This window comes from Anarhichas minor, unplaced genomic scaffold, assembly GCF_050575085.1.
Source record: "Anarhichas minor isolate MPS153535 unplaced genomic scaffold, ASM5057508v1 ptg000040l, whole genome shotgun sequence".
Taxonomy (NCBI): domain Eukaryota; kingdom Metazoa; phylum Chordata; class Actinopteri; order Perciformes; family Anarhichadidae; genus Anarhichas; species Anarhichas minor.
Genome location: NW_027466486.1, coordinates 17,993,880 through 18,015,326, shown reverse-complemented (window position 1 = coordinate 18,015,326; position 21,447 = coordinate 17,993,880). Strand labels below are relative to the sequence as shown.

General features: G+C 43.1%; 1 protein-coding gene and 1 pseudogene across 1 annotated transcript; both read right to left on the bottom strand.

Moving 5' to 3' along the window:
* Nucleotides 1-10,207: 10,207 nt before the first annotated feature.
* Nucleotides 10,208-11,548, bottom strand: kcnf1b (potassium voltage-gated channel, subfamily F, member 1b). Its single transcript, XM_076108155.1, has one exon. The coding sequence runs from the start codon at nt 11,546-11,548 to the stop codon at nt 10,208-10,210; it is 1,341 nt and encodes a 446-aa protein (XP_075964270.1).
* A 2,448-nt stretch (nt 11,549-13,996) lies between these two features.
* Nucleotides 13,997-20,722, bottom strand: LOC142968336 (V-type proton ATPase subunit C 1-B-like; annotated as a pseudogene).
* Nucleotides 20,723-21,447: the final 725 nt, after the last annotated feature.

The window sequence follows — 21,447 nt, the reverse complement described above, 5'->3', positions numbered from 1 at the left end:
GCCTGCTGCTTCTCCTCCCTTCAGATGAAAGTTTGCCAGGGATTTATTTGTAATGGGGACATTTTCAGTATTGCCCTGTTTGCAGTAGCAGTGTGTTTGTTGCACAACTATGAAGATATTAATAAATTACGAGTAAAAATGCTATGATAATTTGAGGGGAATGAAAATTGTGTGGAAGACAAGAATGTCCAACATCCAAGCCGCAGCAGTTCAGCACTGCTAATATTTGTCGAGGAAACCATTATTTTTACACTTACCTGCCACATTGCTTCTTCAAACCATAACTTACGAGAATTTATAGAACTGCTTAGAATGCATTTATGGTAATAGTTGTAAGCAAATTCAGCTGTTTCTTTAGCTTTAATTGCATGTTTCATGGGGAACCCAGCACTGTGCTGCAGTGCATCAGAAGCTAAGCGTAGTCATGACTTTCCAGAGTTTTGCAACTGCGACCTGCTTCCCCAAGTAGTGCTGAGACGGATTAACTCTCACCACAGATGGATTGCAACTTTTTGAGCTTAACCAAACTATTATACTATTTTTCAAAAAAAAAATCTTAAAGTTCAAGAATGTCACAAGTCTCTGCATCAAAGATAGAGATAGGATTCTTTCCTTGATTTGGAGGATCTTCCACATTCTAAATGTTTTCACATTCTGCCCTCAGTTACAGTCGAGTTGGATGTAACATCTCCTGTACGCAGACATTTTTAAATACTGTTTGAGTTTGAATGATGGAATGGAAAGTGGATCTTCACAGCTGCTTTGATAAATATCTTATATTAATGGATCAAGTGACTACTATGTGAAAGGGGTCACCAGTGATGAACCGACAATTATCACCTGACTCTGCAGCTCTGTGTTTCAGCACCACAAGTTAAAGTAGCAATTGCCAGAGTGTATAAATACTCTGTTAAAAGTAAAATAAATTATTATTAAGTATTTTTAATGAGCATTTGAATTACAAATCAACTGTTTGAGCATTTTAATATTACTTCAAATTATTTTTTAAAGAATGAAAAGAACCAAAAGGTGTATCTATTTTGCATTCTCTTTCTTAATGGACGCCATCCTAGACATGCAATACACACTAATTCATCAGCTTCCTCCTGATCCTGCCTTCATCGAATACAAGTAAATAGCTATAAAAATAAATGGATAATAATAATAATAAAAAAGGCTGCAGAGGACAGCACCCAATATGGTTTTAATGTAAGTAGATGTGATATTAAAAGTACTCTTCCCAATCAGCTTTACATTTAGGTGTTTGTGGAGCAGGAAATGTATGTCGATATGGCCAAGAGTACACTATGGACTAAAACATTCCCATCCCTCCCTTAAGGAAAGATGTTTATGCTCGCAGCAGCTCTGAAGACATTTTAAAGAGCAATTTGCAAGAAAGAAATGGATGTGAACAGGAAGCTAGTTCCATAACGATATTTAAAAAGGCGTGCAGCCCAGAATAGTTGAGCTATGAACACATTATCCTTAGTTGGGTTTTCTCAAGAATCGCAAATTTATGTGTTTATTATGGCTGAGGGGTACTCATTTCTTAGGGGATAGTAAACGGTCTCATTTTCAGATGCCTCCACTGTTAGCTCAAAGGAACTGTGTGTGAGATTTAGTGGCATCTAGTGGTGAGGTTGCAGATTGCAAGCACCGACATACCTCTTCGCTCACCCCTCCCTTTCCAAGCGTGTCAGAAAACTCGATGGCCTTCAGCTAGAGATCTGTATCTTTAGGATTGTATTACTACAAGGAGCTACTCTTATCAATACTCTGCTCTTCTACATGACTAAATGATTGCTTTTATAAACATGTATATCATTTTAAAAACAAATACATTTAGAACAGGATTTGAAGTTACAAAAATAAAACAGAACATACTGAGAGTCTCACAGCGTTGCAGTTTTAAACACATTCTCTGAAAGAGGCGAGCTGCCTTAAAACCTAGACGGGGTTACCAGCTGTGAGCAAGTGTGTGTGTGTGTGGGGGGGGGGGGGGGGGGCAAGGAAGTGTGCAAAACAATCATTGAGCGGGCGAGGCTGAGTGCTCCCCCGCATCAGACCAGCAGACTGAAGAAAGGTCACCGTCCTGCTGCTTTTACGGATTCATTCTCCAGATCAATAATTCCTCTCTCAGGAGGACTGTTAAATCTAAAGCAACGTCACCAAAGTGTTTCTCACTCCATTCACCAACTGTTAAACTCAATTTGAGCTGAGATTTGTTGAAGCAAAGTGAAGTTCACCCCCGATAACATGCTGTGCTTTTCAATAAACAAACTCTCAATAAACAAAAGCCAAGAGGGGTGACACCTATAACAAGAGGGAGCCATCGCATTCAATTCCAAAGTCAGAGAGGGAGAGATCTCACAGTAACAGAAGTCCACCGCACCATGTCCGTACAGAAAGAGAGACATTTCTTTTAAGTTGTGTGCTTTATGCATTTCAGGCCACAACAATAACAGGATTATGCTCAGTGTTTTTCTCAAAGACACTGCCAGAAATAAATGAACAGCTTGAGTCACCCCACAGGTAATCCACCGTCAGTAAAATCACAACTTGATGAGTTTGACACAAATAAAACCCATGACCTTGAATAACAGATCTTAAATTACACCCTGCAAAAGAATTTCAAAAGAAAATTGATCAAAATATCATTTGGCAACATTTGGCGTGGGCGATTTCTTAATAAACTTGTCTGCTTCAACTTAAAGGCGCCATGTGGAGTTTTTACCACTAATAGTGCTATTGAGCAGTGTTTTGATGAGCGGGCCTATGCATGAGATGGCATGATTCACATTCCTGCCAGTGGCTTCACGCTACTCCACTGATCCACAGGTGGTGGCAATGTGATAAGAAAAGTAGCAATGCGGCAGAAAAATGCAGGGAAAAGGATGCCAAGCTAGTAAACATGGATGTAAAAGTGTGCAGTGCTCTGGTTTTTCAAAAATCCGGAGATGCAAATGTTCCATGGGGAGGAACACACCTTTGTTATCAAGCCTTATGTTTTGTTGAGAAATAATGTAAATGTAAACTTCTGTTTTCTTTGTACTGAGGCAAAAAAGGGGGAATACGAGTGTCCCAACATACAGGCTGGTCTCATCCAGCATTTGTAGCTATACCTATACAAAATTATAATAATTTGTATCCGCCGAAATTATTTTGTATGCTTTCCACGTAATCATGAACGAGGAAGTGTAAAGACCAGGAAAAAGGCCACAGGCCCATGGACGGGGCAGAGTGGAGGCGGATGGGTCCATTGAACGGTGATCTTTTACCCAGGAGACTGTTCATCCGCTGTTCATTCCTCATGTGACACCAACGCTGTAACCCAAACCACGATTTATGCCTAAACCTAACCGAGTTGTTTCCTGTGAAGACGTACGTTTATTTTGAAAAGAACGTACGCACCTAAACAAGTGGAAATTGACAGGTGTTGCTGGACTTTCGTTGGAAAACACACAGAAAATGAGGAGTAACTTTTCATAAGATATTATATGAACCCTTGTTTGAGGATACATTGCAACTTAACATAATAAAATAAGCACCAGGGCCGAATTAAGGCTTAAAAGTGTCTGGATGCGTTTTCAAATTAATTCAATTAAAAATCATTAATTCAGCCAACGAGACGACTGAGGACGCTGTTCCATCACATCTTAACTTTTTGAGCTCACCTGTGGTTTTTCAACACTTTCCACATCAGGAGCCAAAGATCAAGCCAAGTATTGCATGCTAGAAAAAGAGCTCATGAAATGTCGCAGATTCACGTTTTACATGCAACGCACCGCCACCACCCACCACACCGGATCCCGTGGTCGCTCATTGGCCATGGAAGCGTTGCGCTGACTCAGTGATTTAAATTACTGATGAGAATTTGAATGCGAGCGTGAAATACTGTAGGTGTTGTTCTGCATGTTGTAATCCAACCCCAGTAACAAGCTTGATACACGACCAAGTAGATGGAATCTTATTACATGGGGACTTGATCTGATTTTAAGTAATTCAACTCCCTCCCCGTTTCCAACGTCCAACCCTGCATCCCCTCAAAATATCTGTAATGATTCATTCCTCTGACGTGCATAAGATTAGAAAAGAGACACCCTGTTGCTCTATGACAATGAATGGAGCGGAATGCATTTAACGTGGGAGTCCAGCCTAGAAGCAAAAGGCTTTTTCGCCAGAATAATGAGAGCGAGACTGTTATTTAAAGACTGGAGCCATGACAACAGAAGACCAGTGCTGGTAAGGGAGAATGTTTGTTTTTGAGAGAGAGAGAGAGAGAGAGAGAGAGAGATTTTTTTAGATTTTTAGAAAACCTTTATTTTACTTAAAACAATATGAACAAACAAAACATCGTTGCCGTGGCAATGGATTAGAAGAAACTCTGGAGTTCAGGATCCTCCTGCTCTGCCGGTTGGAATCCTCAGAGGGTCACAGCATGCTGCTGAGACCTGGAGTCGTGCCGTCCTGGATGCCCATCCTGGCTCCGTTCTCCAGCGGTTCCTGAAGCAGCCAGTGTGAGCACGTGGGCTCCGATCTCTTTACTTGGCTCCGTCATTGTTCATCTCTTTCCTTATTGTCTGAACAATTTTCTTCAGTCTGAAGCCTTCCTGCTTCGTGAGACCTCCTCTGTCCTTGCTTCTCATATGCGATCTGGCCGAGCTGGAGAGCTTCTCTTTGTCAGAGAGGTAGTCCTCCACTTTGGCTCCTCTTACATTTTTGCTTCTCTGCAGATACTCCTTTATCTCCTCCACGCTGTAGCCTTCAGAGTTCTTACAGCTGCCAGCCTTGTGTTCAGAGGGCTCACTTTCAGCAGCAGCGTCTTTCACCAGACTGGGCTCAGAGTCCTCTTCCAGACTGCACTCACACTCAGCTGCTCCTCAACTTCCTGTCGTTGCCACTTTTTTGGCCTGTGAATTTCCACAATTCCCCCCCTTTTTCCTCTTCAGCTGAGGAGCTTTGAGTTGCTCCTCGTCTTCCTCCATGTCTACCTCACTACCTGACTCCACCTGTCCTCCAGTACTCTCCCTCACCTTCTGGACATCACTTGTCCCCTCTTCCCTCACCTCCTGTGCCCCACCCGTCTCCTCCACCCTCACCTCCTGTGCTCCACTTGTTCCCTCCTGTCCGTCCTGCTTGTCCCCTCTGCCCTCCTCAGTACCTTTCTGGTTCTGGTCTTTATGAGAACCGTTTTCCCCAGGACAAGCTCTGCTCTGATGTCCTTCTTTCCCACAGCTGTAACATTTTAAATCATCAGTCTTTGCAAAAATTACATAATCAAAGTCCTCTACAGTGATTTTAAACACGAGGTTTACCTCCCTGCTCCTGTTGTTGGGGATCATGAGGACATGTCTCCTGTGAGACACCACGTGTTTTAACAGCGGAGATTTAAACCCAGAAGACACTTTCCTAACCGGAGACCTTACCGTGTTTGGACAGCTCTCTGATTATGTCATCGTTTCTAATAAACGGAGGAACGTTAGACACAGTGACTCTTACTGCCGGTGAGCTGAGAGGGTAAACGGGCAGGAAGTGTTCACCCACCTTGATCCCGTTCTCCAACACCACTTCCACAGCTTCTAAACTATCTAAAAAGATGACCACAGCGTTGTTCATCCGCGCTGCGGACTTCACGCAGCTGTGGACAACAAGTTCACCCACTGCCAGGCTGATTCCTTCCACTGAACACCCGAACAGCGGCGGGATCTTCACCCCGTGCTTCCTGGTCAAATCCGTCAGGCCCATGGTGGCGTTTAGCACGCCGACAGCTCGCGCTGATCAGCTGCAAACACCCACAAACAAAGACCCTAAAACCCCCTAAATGTGCACACAAACCCCGTGAACCCTACACACTACACTACACTATCATACCCAACATTACCCAGTGAAGAAAAAATGTCGAAAAAACGCTAGTATCGCTCTCAAAACCACGCTCCTTCAGCTCCGTGCTCCTTCCACTCCGAGAGAGAGAAAGAGAAAGTGGAGTGGGATATGATGTTATGCATGAAGGGTATACGTTTTTTTTGGTTCTGTTTTGGGTGCAATTGGTTTGACTGACAGATGCTTTAAATGTCGTTGGTTTGCACTGCCATCTGTTGCGCACACACATGTTCAAATCGCATAATATAATACGTCTTTCTTTTATTCCCCTAAAGGTGAAAGACACTCTGGACAGTAAGTAAACTCAGATTGCATGTTGGCCCAGCTGACCTTTCAACCTAGCCCAGGACTGGCCCAAGTGTTTTTGGGGCCCTAAGCAGAAGGTGTTCTGGGTCTCCGTAGACCACGAGGTTGCAAGTAGCCTCATAGTTCGCTTAAACCTGCATTAGCTGATTTTTTGGCCACTTTGGGGAAACAACTCCAGCACGTCACCCCCTTAACACAGTTGTTATGGCTCGTTACCTCCACCTCTGTCTTGTGCATGTGTGACCAAACTGTTTAGTTTTAGAAGTAAAGTTATCTATCCGTTAGTTAGTGATGTAGTAAAATGAGAACCCTAAGGAATGAGTAAGACAATTCTATAGAGGACGCATGCGCTCCATCCTCATCCATCATGGTTTTACCTCCTTTTTCAAAATAGCTATGTTCTTCTCCTCTGTGCTGTAGTCTATTTGATCATCACCAAACTATATGACTTCCTTTAATCAAAGCAAGTGTTGTTGTGTTAAACTCTAAGCCCTTTGCTAGCTGAATGTCACCATGAAGTACATAACCTCTGTTGTCCGCAGGCTTCCATGAAGACAACACACCCATCTGCCTGCATGGACTCTCACTACGGACCGCACTCTCAGGAACTTAAATAAAACTCATCCCTTTGAGCCTGTCAGTCATTTACATCCAAACGTGAACTATGAATGGAACAAAGAGAATACAAATTACAAAAGATGTAGTTCTTTTAAATGGCCTTTTTAAACTGTGACAATCTTTGGTTAACAGGATTTGTTGGTGGTTTTGTACTGCATTTAAAAAACAATCAGATTGGAAAACTCTGCTTATTGAATTTTAGTTCGTTTTTTTGTGTTGTTTTTCACGGTGATCACGTGCTGTTGTTGCATGCAAGACCCGCTCAAGTCTCTAGAAAGAAAAGACTCTGTAAAGGCTAACCTCCCCATGCACTCGCCCACGCTGCTACGTTGCTTTATACGAGCAGTGGGAACTCATTAAAAGAAAGAACTAATTGTCGGTATTAAATCGTTCATCGATCGAATCCTATTCACCATCAAATCCTCCTCCGGACACATGCGCTCTCTGGGACTGTGGGGATCGTGGGAGACCTGTCTTGTGAAGCATCAAAGCGCTCTGGAGGAAGCCAGGTATCGACGAGGATGTTCCTGCGTCCTTGATGCTGTTCGTTTACAGGTCGCAACGGAGAGAAAGACGTTGTATCAGAAGCAGCATGAATGTTCAGATGCACATTTTGTAAAGTTGTCTCGCACTGCGATCAGCAATATACGGATTCAACCTGTGTGTGTGTCCGAGCCACGCAGAAGGAGAGACTGAGTCATCCGCAATGGTCGCTGATGCATAAGGTATTGAGTGCTATATTTGGTCAAAGTCAATGTCAGTTGATGTCCCTTCATCCTCGCATGAATCTTTAATGTCATCACTTCGGTGTTGATGAACGATCCTTCTCTTTCCCCCCTTCTCAGAGTGCAACACACAAAGTTTTTGCATCGGCACATACCCTGAAAACATGACTCTCTCAGCCAGAGGAGATGACAGCTGCTCATATCTGAGCCGGAACAAGGGGAGGTGGAAAGGAGGCAGCAGGGTGGGGCGTTGGTTGGAGGAGAGAGGGAGGGAGGGGAGGGTTTCTGAGCGTGGAGTGTGTGGGGGCGTGCAGCCTTTACTTTGAAGTGTTCCCCCGCCGGGGACGGCCGTTTGTCACAGAACACCGCCTCAGATCGCATCACACGCGATGCACAGGAGCTCATGAACACAGAAACTTCTACGCCGACCACTTATAAAATGTGCTTCCGCACACAGACACATTTCGCAGGGGTCAACGGTGACGTTGGCTCATACAGCAAAGGTTGACCTCTTCTTAGCGGAATAGAATCTAGTTTTTCATACAGGATGGCTGCAGGAAGAAACAACACAGCACTGTGGCACATTGCAGTGAGCAGGAAGAAACACAGGCAGACTCACTTCTTTCAACAGGAGTGAATTTACAGAAAGTCGTGGCCTCTTGCCATGCACATTTAGTTTTACTCCAGTGGAACGTTTACTCAAGTGCTGTACCTCAGGTACAAGTTTGAGGTACTTTTACTTTCCATTTTATGCTACTTCATCCTCTGTGAATATTGCACTTTTTACTCCTCTATGTTCATTTCAGTTTTAGTTACTTTACAAATGATTAAACACAAATCATATGATGAGGTTATGATGCACTGTTATGGATTCAATTACCCAGAATCAGTGGTCATATCGGAATCTTCTACATGACTTCTCAAAAATGATCTTCAAAAAACGAAATAAAATCATCATTTTATTTCAAACAGGTGTCCCATCACCACTCTTTTGACAAGTGAATGCCTTTTCAACAAAAAGTACTCCTTCTCTTCTGTATGCAGTTTTGAACGACCTCAACACTCAATCTGTATCTTTTCATTAAAAAAGATTTGAAAATGCAATTTGTGAAAATGTTGCATGGCTTAGACAGGTCACATAGCTTGATTTCATATAGATAGGTTGTGTTGTGTTCTAAAATGAGTAAAGCACGCTGACATGAATGGGACATTCAGAAGACACATACACTTTACTTTTGGACCTCAGCAAAAATACTGGAACAGAATATCTGTTCACATCTCTGGGACAGTGGATGTCATTGTCAGCAGCTGGTCAGTATGTGGTTAGTGTCAGGTTGGGTCAGATGACTCCGAGACTAAAGATTAATAAATGAGAAACCACAAAAAAAAAATATCCTTTCACTTTTGAGACAGTATGACAGCCCACCATGTTCTCATTGTTTAAAAGCTTGCTTTTTTGAATTTCTGTTCAAACCATGGGCGGACTTTGAAGTTGTTTTGATCTTTTTGTAGTCATTTTGTGTGTTTTTGTAGTTGTTTAGCATCTCTTTGTACTTGCTTTGTGTCTATTTGTAAACATTTTCTGTCTTTAAGAAGTTGTTCTGCCCCTTTTCATAATCATTGTGTAGTCTCTTTGCAGCTGCTTCGCATCTCTATGTCATTGTTTATAGTCTCTTTGTAGTCGCTTTCTGTTTCTTTGTGGTCATTTGAGTCTCTTCATAGCTGCTTTGTGTCTATTTGTCGTGATTCTGTGTCTCTATGAGGTTGTTTTGCCCCTTTTCATAGTCGTTGTGAGTCTCATAGTGTCCATTTGCTGCTGTTTTGTATCTCTTTGTAGTCATTTTATGTCATCTTTGTGGTCGTTTGAGTCTTCCTGGTTCAAAATGTAAAATAGTCTCTTTGACATTGTGACATTTTGCAGGTGAAGGCCAGGGGGGCCCCTCACACTTTGGGCCCCTGGGCCCGTTCAGTAATCCATCCAGGTCCTGAGGGAATTAATAATCACATCTGATCAATGGGGTCAGCCAGACACAAACGGCACAGAACACAAAATATGAGCAGGAGACATTCTTCTACAATCACTTTTAGCACAATATAATTAAAGAGATGCATTTTTCTGGGGGCTGCAACTTATAACTCGGCTTTAGTCATATTTTAGCTTATCTAATTTATTGCATTTCTTAAAATTATAGCAGCTATGAATCCACCCACACTGATCCAATATAAGTCCCTAAAAAACTTCTCCTTAATTGTATTGTTATTTGTTAAATCGGGGGGAACTTGTTTCACCTCAGTTAGCAGGTTAAATGTGACGCTTTAATGATTCTCTGTGCACAAGTGTGTGTCCGTGCACATGCACTTTTAATTCAATGATAACAACAGCCTTCACAACAGCGAGAGTTATGAAAATAAATGACCGCACCGTGGAACAAGCGGCACGTGACACATTCAACCAAGCAACAGAACGACACAGCTGTGTGGAGACAACATGCTAACTACAGGTGTCACTGCATGGAGCTGTCCCAATGTGACCATAGAAAATGTCTCATTGTCTTAAGTCAAGTTCCGAATCTTATAAATTAGCTTTGGCTTTATATGTTTAGGATTAATTTCTTCCTCAGGAATGAATTCGCAGCAAAAGCTCTTGTAAAAGTCTTCACTGGACTCGGACTGGATTCTCACACTGCTGGTGCGTCCGCGGAATCGCTGCTTTTCCTGCGCGCGTCCCCGCCCGACTTCAGCTCCATCAGCTCCAGCTCGTGCTTCGCCGCGGTCTCCAGCACTTTCTGCTTGTTGTAGAACACCACGAAGTTGTTTATGATGGGGTGGATGGGCAAGGCAATGGCTATCACCCCGCACAGGAAGCTCACGGCCGCGTTGCACTTGCCGAGCGTGGTCTTGGGGTAGATGTCCCCGTAGCCCACCGTGGTCATGGTGATGATGGCCCACCAGAAAGAATGCGGGATGCTCCTGAAAAGCGTCTCTGGGTGGCTTTGCTCCAAGGTATAGGCCAGCGCCGAGAACACGAAGATGCCAATGCCCATGTACATGAGGAGCAAGCCCAGCTCTTTCAGACTATTTTTGAGCGCGTAGGTCAGGGTCTGCAGCCCGGAGGAGTGGCGCGCCAGCTTGAAAATGCGCGCGATGCGCAAGATGCGGAGCGCCTGCACAGCCTGCTGGACGTTGGTCAACTCCATCATGGACGTGGTGCTGAGGTAGGTGAGGGATAGGACCACGTAGAAAGGCACGATGGCCATGAAGTCGACGACGTTCATGAAGGAGAGCGCGAAGTGCAGCTTGTTCGGAGAGGAGGCGAGACGCAGCAGGTACTCCGCGGTGAACCACGTCATGCAGGCGGTCTCGATCGCCTCCAGGATCGGGTGCTCCACCAGCTTCCCCTCGGCGTCCGCCACCTGGAGCTCCGGGATGGTCCCCACGCACATCACCACCGCCGAGACCAGGACCGAGAGGAAGGACGCGATGGTAATGACGCGCGCCGGCCGCGAGGTATCCGGCTTCTCCATCAGCTTCCACAGGAACCTCTGGCACCGCTGGGCACGCGTGATGCACCGATCTACCTCCAGGTCCTCCAGAATCACTTTTACTTTGTTTGCAATCTCTGTCAGCTCCTCCTCCTTCTCGCTCAGGTAGCTTTTACAGCACTCGTCTAAAACATCCTGGTCGATTTTCCAGAACTCCATCTCCTTCATGAAGCAGATGGGGCAAATGCCGGGTTTGATGTGGATTTCGTCGAAGTAGTACACATCGATGATGCACTTGAAGGCATCGGGATCTCGGTCGAAGTAAAACTCTTTTCTGCCCGGGTCGAAGTCGTCGCAGAGCGAGGATATGACTTCATGATTCTGAGTTGAGCAGTTCAACAGCTCCGCCAGTCTGCTGTCCGGGTAGCGGTTCAAAACATCCCCGAAAAGCACCACACGGACTCCGCCAATGTTCACAGCGATCTCCCCCTCGGCGCACAAACCAGTTCTGTACTTTGGCTTCGGAACTGTCCACATTTTACTCAGATGTTTGACAGAATGAAATATGTAGCCTGTAATGTTAAAGCGCGCTAACCAGAGGGGGAGTCCATTATTTCGGCGCATACACGTTTGCTCCTCCGGCGGTTTAATGCGCTGAATGGCACAGCTTGAGCGGCCAGCTTTCCCCAACACTTCCCACCTCTCTTGCTCTCACACTCACTCTCTCTCTCTTTCTCTCTCTCGCTCGCTCGCTCTCTCTCCCTCTCTCATTCTCACACGCACACACACACACACACACACACACACAGAGTAAAAGAGAGGGAACAGGTCTTTCTCATGCCTGGGTGATGCAATATGTGGCTTGTTTGGTTTGCAAAGACAACTGAGTTAACAATTAAAAGAGCAGCATTAATCACCCCATTAATTACAGACAAACTAATCCTTCCCCACAGTGGTTAAAGCCCTATTGTCTCTATGAAAGCTAGACGGTAAACACATGTTTGCATTATAGCGAGTACACTCATTACTAAAATTTACCTTGTAATATCCAAAGGAAATGTTCCAGCGTCAAAGATTTTGATTGATCAAAAAGCATTTATGACAGCGGGAATGCTGTGGAAAATGGTCGCTGCTCAGAGCAGAGATAGTGCACTCTGGTGATCATGTGCTGAATAGCATTCAGTGGTGGAGAGTAGCTAAGTACATATACTAAATTTCGAATAAAGTACAGTACAAGTTTTGTCTTGTTAGCCCATTACACAAACAAGGGGTGTAGTTGGGACTCGTCATGTTTCAGATATAAGTTGTTAGCATTTACCGCAAAGAGAAATTACTCCTCTAGACTCCAATGTCCAAAGAGGTCAAATTTTGTCCAGCAAAGTCCTACCTCATCAATCACCTTGCGACCTCTCCGATTTATCTTGCGACCCTTTGAAGGAGGGTCTGAAGCTGTGGGTCGGGGATCACTGGCCTAAACCACCGAACTATGTGTAAGAGCACTCCACAGATTTAGCTTTACACTCTGATGGACATGTTTTTCTATAATGTTTCGAAATTGATGCAGCAGAACGAGAGATACTTTTTTTATTCCACACATTTATTCTTCTTTCCCACAAATACCCACAATGCAACTGACCAGTTTGGTCGGAAATGTGTTATGCTAGTAGCGGCTAGTAAGCTCACTTCTTTCTAACGCCACACCTCCACATTTTTCTTCTTTCATTTTCCAACTTGTAGTGTTTAGCCCCAACCGATGCTGACTCGAGTGACATCACTTGAGGCAATGTATCAGACTTTCCACCCCTCCTGTGGAGCCATACAGCTTCATTCAAATGCTTTCACATATGCAATAGAGTGCTGCAGGAATGAGTCCTAAAAGTAGGAAATGAGTCAACATTATTTGCACTTCCTGTTCTCTCGTCTCAATAGGTTTTTTAAATGGCTTTTTGGTTATATGTCTGAAATAAGGTCTGTGGTTAACTCAAACTTAATATATTTGAACATAAAATTGATCAGTAAATACCCCTCACATGAATTTGGAAGCTTGTAAGTGTCTCAAAAAAGACGGTTGCTAACAAGTGGCTAAATGAGACTACAAAACGTCATCACGTCTGCCAGTCTGCTTTCACAGCTTTGTTGTGTATTCTTGCACTCATGCTGCCAGTGTGTAGTTTGTTTACAGCCTAATGTTAGCTTTTTGCTTCTGCTGATTGCATTCACTCATCAAAAATCATAAAAGTGGTGTTCATTTGTGAAGATTATCTGGCTGAACAAAATGTGTGAATATCACCAACGTTTGTTTTCCACAGAGCTTATTTCTTGCAATAATCCAAAACCCAGTGGGAAAATCCCCATTTTGTCGATCGAACGAGTGCAAAGCTAACTTCTGGGTTGGCTTCCAAAATTGCATCATCCCTGCAGAACTCTGTTGTACTCCCCAAAACCTGTAAACAGACTCTGTTGTGTAAAATTGGTGGAGTTCCCTTTAAAACTAGCTTGACCGGCAACATGAGTCAAATGCTACATACGCTCTGATGCGTCAGTATATAGGCTATTTATAATCATATGATATCATGAAATCTTCTTCAGTACAAGTTACTTTGATACATTATGTTATATTTAAATCCTTAAGATTTCAGAGCTGGTTGAGTTGGCGACACCCATGGTTACTGGTGGTAACCCCGCCACTAATAACGAAAACATTTACAGTCCATGTTCTCGCAGGTCTGAATGGTTCCACAGTCACAAAGTGTAGCCCACATGCAGCTGAAAATGTGGTGAAGAGGACCCAAATCCATCCACTGCTCATCTGACATGATTATGTACACCGCTGTCCAAGAGAAGCTCCACAGTTGTTTCTGGCTCATGAGACATGTTGAAAACCAAGATATTCACAGAAGAACCCTGGATGTGTTTTATTTCTTTCTGTTGACTGGTCCACAGAGCCCTCATTCCTTGGTCATTGTGTTCTCTCTTTGCGGGCTGCTAGCTGATCTCCAGCAGATTGGTGTTGATATGGTAGCAGATGTAGGAGAAGTACTCATGCTGACAGAGTTCTGGGATGTCACAGCTTGCCTGCTTGGCAGAGGGAGACAGAGCAACACAAAAAACACAACTTGACCCAGTTAAAAGCAGTCATTGTTCTGCAGGAGTGTTTATCCGTGCACCATTCTGATCAAGTTTTTTTACCCAGCCAGTTCTATGTTTTGCAACCCGAGACCCGGGTTACCGACCAGATGGAAAAACAGATGATCCACTGTGGACAACCTCCAAAGGGAGCAGCAAATAGAATAACATGCACCAAAGTTATCCCCCCGTCACACGCACTCCAAGAAAAGTGAACGCAGGACGCAGGATTGGGTGGTCTTGACCACAACACGACCAGCATTGCTAGCAGTCTTTCTTCTATCTCAGGTGTCATAATGTGACTGAAAGTTCCACAATTAGTTTACCTGTGTCAGTTCTATTAGCTGATGAAGACTGTGAGATGTGGTTGAAAGCTATGGAAAAAGCTAGTAAGCGGACCAAGAGCGAACATCCGACATAGCAATGACATACTGTAATTGAAAGCAAAGTTTGAAGCAGTGAAAGTAGATTGGGCCTCTTACATGTGTCTTGCAGGTGGCGGCGGTGGGGTCCAGGTGTATGAACAGGGAGGCGAGTTCTTCTTTCAGCTTCTTCGAACACTTCACCTTCAGCCAACGCACAAAGATTCCCTATGGAGGAGGCATTGCCTTTTATAATTATACATGACAAACAAGCACACAAATCCCAAAAACTCTACGATGTACGAAGTCGGACTCACGTATTGCTCCTTCTTGTGAACATTGTGCTGCTTCATCTCCTGCTGCTTCTTCGCCTCCAGATCGAAGCTGTACTCGCGCACGGTGAACCTGTTTGGATCATAGGCTACACTATGGTAATTGACACCTACAACACAGCTTTGACTTGATGGGGTATTTTCTGGCAATCCGGCCCCGCTTACTTGCTCTCCACGGCTTTGGCTTTGAATTCACACACGGCTCTTTTGAAAAGTGTGACGGAGAAAACGCCTCCCTCTCCGTCCTCGTACAGCTTCCTGATGGTCACACGAAATAATGACAGAATATTAGAGCGCCCCGTGACATCATGCAGCAACAGGTCACGCTGAAAGACACCAGGGAGGAAATAAAGTCAACAGTGTGATGCACTGGAATTCTGTATCTGTGTTGAAAGGCTAGATAGCACGCATTGTGAAGCTCAAATAGTGTCCAACATGCCATGCTAACATGCTTGCCATTAGACATTAATGTTCATCATTAGGTCAACATTTTTATTTGTCCAATACCTTGGTTTATGAGCAGAAACTTGAAACTAATGACATTCCCATCTGCTCCAGCTCTTCTTTAGTAAAACCGTGTTACCGCCAGCCACCGTCTGACTAAAGTAGTGTTAGTATTATTAAGGACAACCTCTGAGCACTCGACGGCTCACGTTACTACACTCTTTTAAAGGCAGGAGTGAGCGGAAGGGTATTCAGTTGGTTACGATCTGCAACTCACTAGATGGCTCTAACTCCTACACATTGGACCTTTAACTGTATATAAAAATGGATGAAATTTCATAGTACATAGTATATTATACAATATATATTTCCCCAGGGAACTAATTTGTTAATGCTCTGTTCTATGTTCTAGTGATGTAAATTTGAGGGAGTAAGAAGACAAATATTATTCATTATAATTCACCCTAAATTAACTTTAACCTTAAATGCTTATTGTATAAGAGCATTCATTCCCCCTCACACAGGCCTTCTTTAAAGACCCTGCACATCCGTCACTGCCGGGCTTGTGACTGATGTAATAGTCATAAAGTGTTGGAATTTGGGTTTTCTTATGAGTTTAGATCTATATGATTCCATAACTGAAGTTTTCTGATTATGGTCATTTAAAGTGTGTGTTACAAGATAAAACTGGAAATGGAACAAACAACAAAAGGAGCGTGCCATATAAGGTCCATATATAATAGAACCATTGTTTGCTTTGTCATTAGTCTTTAGTGTCCTCATTATTTTTCCAGAGGCACCGTTTCTAAAGACTGGAGGGCTGTCTTACAGGAACTCAGGGCTCTTTTGTTTTTTTCAAAGAGTGTTTTTTAGTTTGAAAACAAAAACCTTTAACTATTCATCCATGACAAATTGGGGGTTGGCAGCGCCTTTTAGTTCTTGCTCTAATATAGATGTCAGTCTACAAAGTGCTTCATTTTTCTTGTAAGGTACCCAGGTTCTGACATGATGTCATAAAGCATTGAAATATTTAAAAAGTTTGATTGAATACAAACTTTGTTATGACAAAAAAACCCATCTCCTTTCTTAGAAGTGATCCAGCTGCACAAACTCTTACTTTCTGCCGGTAATGGAACACCTGTGCGTACTTAGCCTGACCTTTTGGATGCTGAGAACAGGCACTCGGGGCTTTGCTGGTCCACTTCCACTGGGATCAAGTGGAATGGCTTATCTTACTGCCAAGAGTGCATACAGACCGCTTACCTGGACCGTGGAACCACAAACTCTGATAAAGACTCATAGGTCCTCTCCCACTGCAGGTATCTCCCTCTGTGACCAAAAAACACATTTATGAATACACACATACACAGACACACAAACATTCACGTCGTACTATCAAATGACGGTAGAATAACGTTTAGTGTGTTACTGACCTGCTCATCAGGACCAGTAGAGTGGTGAGGTACTCCGAGACCACCAGGTCTTCCCTCCTCACGATGTCATTCAGACTGCGAGTTTGCAAAGTCCCACTGGAAACACACACATTCCAGTTCATCAGTTCATACTTGATACATTGAAGCTCTTTTTTTATTAAATACGTCACTCACTCCAGTCTGTGCTCCAGGCTCCTTTTCACACTGTTGTACGCCGCTGCTCGAGATTTTAACTCTGCCTCCATCTGGGACACCTCCTGACACACGGGACATGTAAACATAAGGGGGACCACGTGGTTACCTCAAAACAGGTGCGAGATAAGAACGCATGCTATGTTGAATACCTTTAATATCATTTGATAGGTCTGTATATAATGAGTCACATAATTATTCAAGTCAAGTCATTTTTTTTTTTATAGCCCAATATCACAAATCGCAAATTTGGCACAAAAAGGATAAGGAAAAACTCTCCCTTAAAATAACAGTTAATCTCTTGTTATATGTTGAATATTTAATAGAGTACTGCAAAAGTGTGTCCTGTATCCCTGTAATGGGTCAGCTTGTCTGCACTTCCGGTTCTTTCGTCTCAAAGTCTATGCGTTTTTGAATGGGTTTTTGGTTAAGCTTAAGAGATTTTAATGTTTTGTTCTATGACATAAAATACGTCAGTATTTATTCAAAATACCCGTCTGGTTAATTTTGAAGCTTTTATTTGTCCTAAAAAAGGCGGTTGCTAAAAAGTCGCAAAATGAGACGACCAAACTTCATCACACTGACTAGTCCGCCTTCACAGCCTCGTTGTGTGTATACTCGTGCTCATGTCACCGTGGTGTATTATAAATAATACAAATGAATACATTGCATTACTGAGGCTAAAGACGCTCTAAAGGCCTTCACACAGCGGAGGTGTTTTTTTCTCTCCGTGCTATTAGTTGGTACAAAACTGTTGTTTTTGCACCTCGAATAATGGCATCGACCAATCATTGTGTGGAAAGAACATATTCAAGATGCTTTAGTGAACAACACAGAGGCTGCGTAGTCCGAACCAAGACTACAAACTTTATCACTCCCATTAACTTTGACAAAGGCAGCTCAGTAGGACTTCTTGACACTTTCCTGCCAGTATGAATAGTTTTGATGCAAAATATTGTCAGTAGAGTATTTAGCGTTTTCGTGTTGTTTACTCATCACGCCCCAGGATTTCCATTTCACTGTGACTTTCACCGTTTCTTTTGTGTCTCCCAACTGTGCGGAAATGCAATGATAAATTGCCGGAGTACCCCTTTAAGATGATTATGACTATAATAAATCATAACTATACATGTCCTCATGTGCATATCCTCATTTCTAATGAGTCAGTACCTTGTTGATGATGTCTGCCAGGCTGGACAGAGGCAGAGTTGTGGGATACTTGGCTTTGTCCCACTGAAACTTGGTCATGTAGCTCATCAGGTCCACTGAGAAACACATGCACAAGAAGTCACAACCTAACCAGAAATCCAAAAAAATGCGCAATTGTAAACACACACCACCAAGCTGTGAAATAAGGAGCGCCGTTCAGAAAACACGAGGGCAAAAGCACTGCAAGAAGGCACACTTTATATAAGGGGTCACACAGTAGCACTGCACTCCAGCAGATTTAAAAAAAAATACCCCTCAGAGACTGGAGGTAAGATTTCAGGGGCGACACGGCGGTTGACTGACTCATGCCGTGGTCTGATGGGGGAAAGTGATCAGAGACACGGTTATACTGTTTAAGAGGCAAGGTAAAGGTATCAGTCTTTGCATGTGTGTGTGTGTGTATACAGGCATACAGTAGCTCTCAGTCTCATTCACACGTAAGCTGGGGCTTCTCTACATTCGCGTAATGAGTTATACGATGCAATGAACACCCTCAGCACGTGCGTTTGTGTGTGACTCACCTCCATTGGCTAAGGCGTTTTCCAGCACTTTGTCAGTGCTGTGCTCCATCACCTCCCTCATACACTGATGGTTTTTTTTAATAACACTGAGCGGGCAAACAAGGAAAAACATTTCGTTACAGAGGTGCCTCGACTATCATGTCTGTTATTTATTCAGATGCAAGTTTAATCATTTGTTGGCTCCTTTCCTGGAAATCTACTTTACTGCTAATTCTAACACTGAGGCCCACAATGAACTATTAATGTCCAATCAAGGGTTTTTACTTATCCAAGTAGACCTCAAGCTGAGGAGACATTCGGAAAACAATGGATTAGACTGATAACAAAATTAGTCAGGGTTAAATTTTCGGGACAAAATCTGTCTGGTTTGATCTGCCGTGGCTACATGTTTACGTCTCAAATAGGCTATGACTTCCCCACTTACAGATGCACCAACGAGGAATTTCAAATCAGGAGGGAAAACTAACTGTCTGCTGCCCCGGACCATGAATTATTCATGGTGCATACAAGGTCAGAGTTACAAGTCTTAATTAAGGACAAAGCTGCACATTAAACTACAACGTGTAATGACCACTGAGACAAAAAGGGTTTCGGTGTGTATCAACGTATTCAGTTTGGTTCATCTTCTTTTTTTTTTTACCTTTCAGTCAGTGTGTCGAGCTTGGAGAGATCATCTGACACGCTGAACAGACTGTCCAGTATTCCCACCTGGGTTCACAGCAGAGACAGACAGTCAGTGTTACTGTGGCTGATGTGTCATGGATTTTATATAGCGAACGCACTGGCTTTTAAGATTCACCCTCAGATGTGCACATATCATATTCAAAACCGAAATTGCAAGGTTTTTGAACCCTTGATTAAAATGACAAACTGCTGTTAAAGGGGACATATCATGAAAAAGTCACCCATCCGAGTATCTCCCCAACACGGCTTGAAACTACCTTTGAAAAAGGTGCTGCGTATTTTTCTCGCAAGCCAATCAGAGGAGACTGGGCTGTTTGGGAGGGTATCTTAAAGGGACAAGGGCTAAAACGGAACGTTTCGGACGAATGGTGAGTACAAATATATTCAGACGGACAGTATGAGAAAAATAATGCGTTTTTTTAAACATAAAAGCATGTAAACATGTTCGAGTAGAAACACAAAACACAAACATGAACCTGAAAATGCAGCACGATATGTCCCCTTTAATTAAGATTCCTGGCAGCCGAGGTGAACGTTGATCACGTTGAGTGAAATGGGTCAGATGGAAATTTTGCCTCAAACTGTAGAGAGCAACCTGAGCCTTTCTCCCTTCACCAGAGAAGGACACCAAACACCATCATCATCCTCAACTGCACTGTACTGCACTGGTATAAACACAGAACTAACGCTCACCACTCCTCTAGTTCTTTGTTTTTCACCCTGCTGCTCTCACAGCTCAAGAAGGAGACCCTTCCCCATCCAGTCCTTATGTACATATTTCATCTTTAGTTGACTCGGCTGCCTCGGGGTCTTCATGAGGACAGACGACACACAGCCTCACCTTGAGATCTGGAATGAAGAAGTTGAAGCTGGAGGCCAGGTTGGTTTTGGCAAGGGTGCGCTTCAGTTTCTCAACACTGGTTAAACTGGTCTTGTCCAGAGGGAAAGAAACCAACCATAAGTCTGTCATGACTCCCAGTGCTTCACATGGAGACGTTCCAGTCAAAATCTTCCCCACAAGAGCAGGCGTTTGGTACCAAAGAGACTGACCCAAAGCAAACAAACATTCAGTATGAACTCCAATATCACAAACATATATGGGCTTTAAGCTGACTTTGTAAAATTAGATTTATAGATTTTGTTGATATTATTCTCTTCCTGTTTCCATTAAGACATTTAGTATCCTAGGATCATATTACCAGTTTCCATTGTTCTATGTCTAGGCTACTTGAAGTAAAATAAAAGAAACTACAAAATGAAAAGAAACAAGCTTTCAAAGCGACGATTCTTACCGTCAGGTCATCTTGACGGCCCCACTGTGTCGGTCCCACTGTGTTGTGGTGTTGGAAAGTCTGAGCAGCAGCTCCACCTGAGACTGACTCAGAGCCAGCACACCGCCTTCTAGCATCACAAGAAGCTGTTACACCGCTCCAGGTGATCTGAGTAGACGTTACCAGAATTGGTCGGCCGTCACTTTGCAACTTTGCTGTCACTTTTCATGTTCCTTAAAATAAAAAAAATAAAAAGATGCTGTTTTAATTTTTTTTTAAAATACTGTTTAGCATTTATACATGGAACTGTCATGCGTGGTGAATGAAAAAAGCCATCATCAACAGAGCTCTGATATCACGATTCACCATCGCAACAGCTGAATAAGGCAGAGCCTCCATTTTTATTGATAACAATAAAGATTATTTAAAAATAATAATAGTGAATGAATGCTATATATGGACTGCGCACATTCATCTTTAAAAAAGAGCGATCAAGGAAAATTGTCGATACGTTTTCACAATCAAGTTTTATTCAGTGGTTCCCATTAATGCACCATTTACCAGACCTCAATGATGACAAAGTGCTAGAATCTGACTGTGGCTTTGACCTGCATTACATTTTAAATATATTTGTTCAGCTTTAATCTGACGGGGACAAAACATAGGGGCCAACTAAAGATGAAACATATAGTTGAAGATTAAAAAATATATATAGATCAAAGCTCACAATCTGATTCAGTAATATTGTGTTGTAGTGGGTGATGTAAAAGCTAAAATACAGTGGATTTTAAATTGGTTCAACAGCATTGAGTGGCTTTATTTCAGCTACTTCAACAAACATAGAAATGTAGTCAATTGAAAC

Bases quoted from the DNA above. Each gene is read 5' to 3' on its own strand.
- kcnf1b (XM_076108155.1), bottom strand. From the start codon at position 11,548: ATGTGGACAGTTCCGAAGCCAAAGTACAGAACTGGTTTGTGCGCCGAG.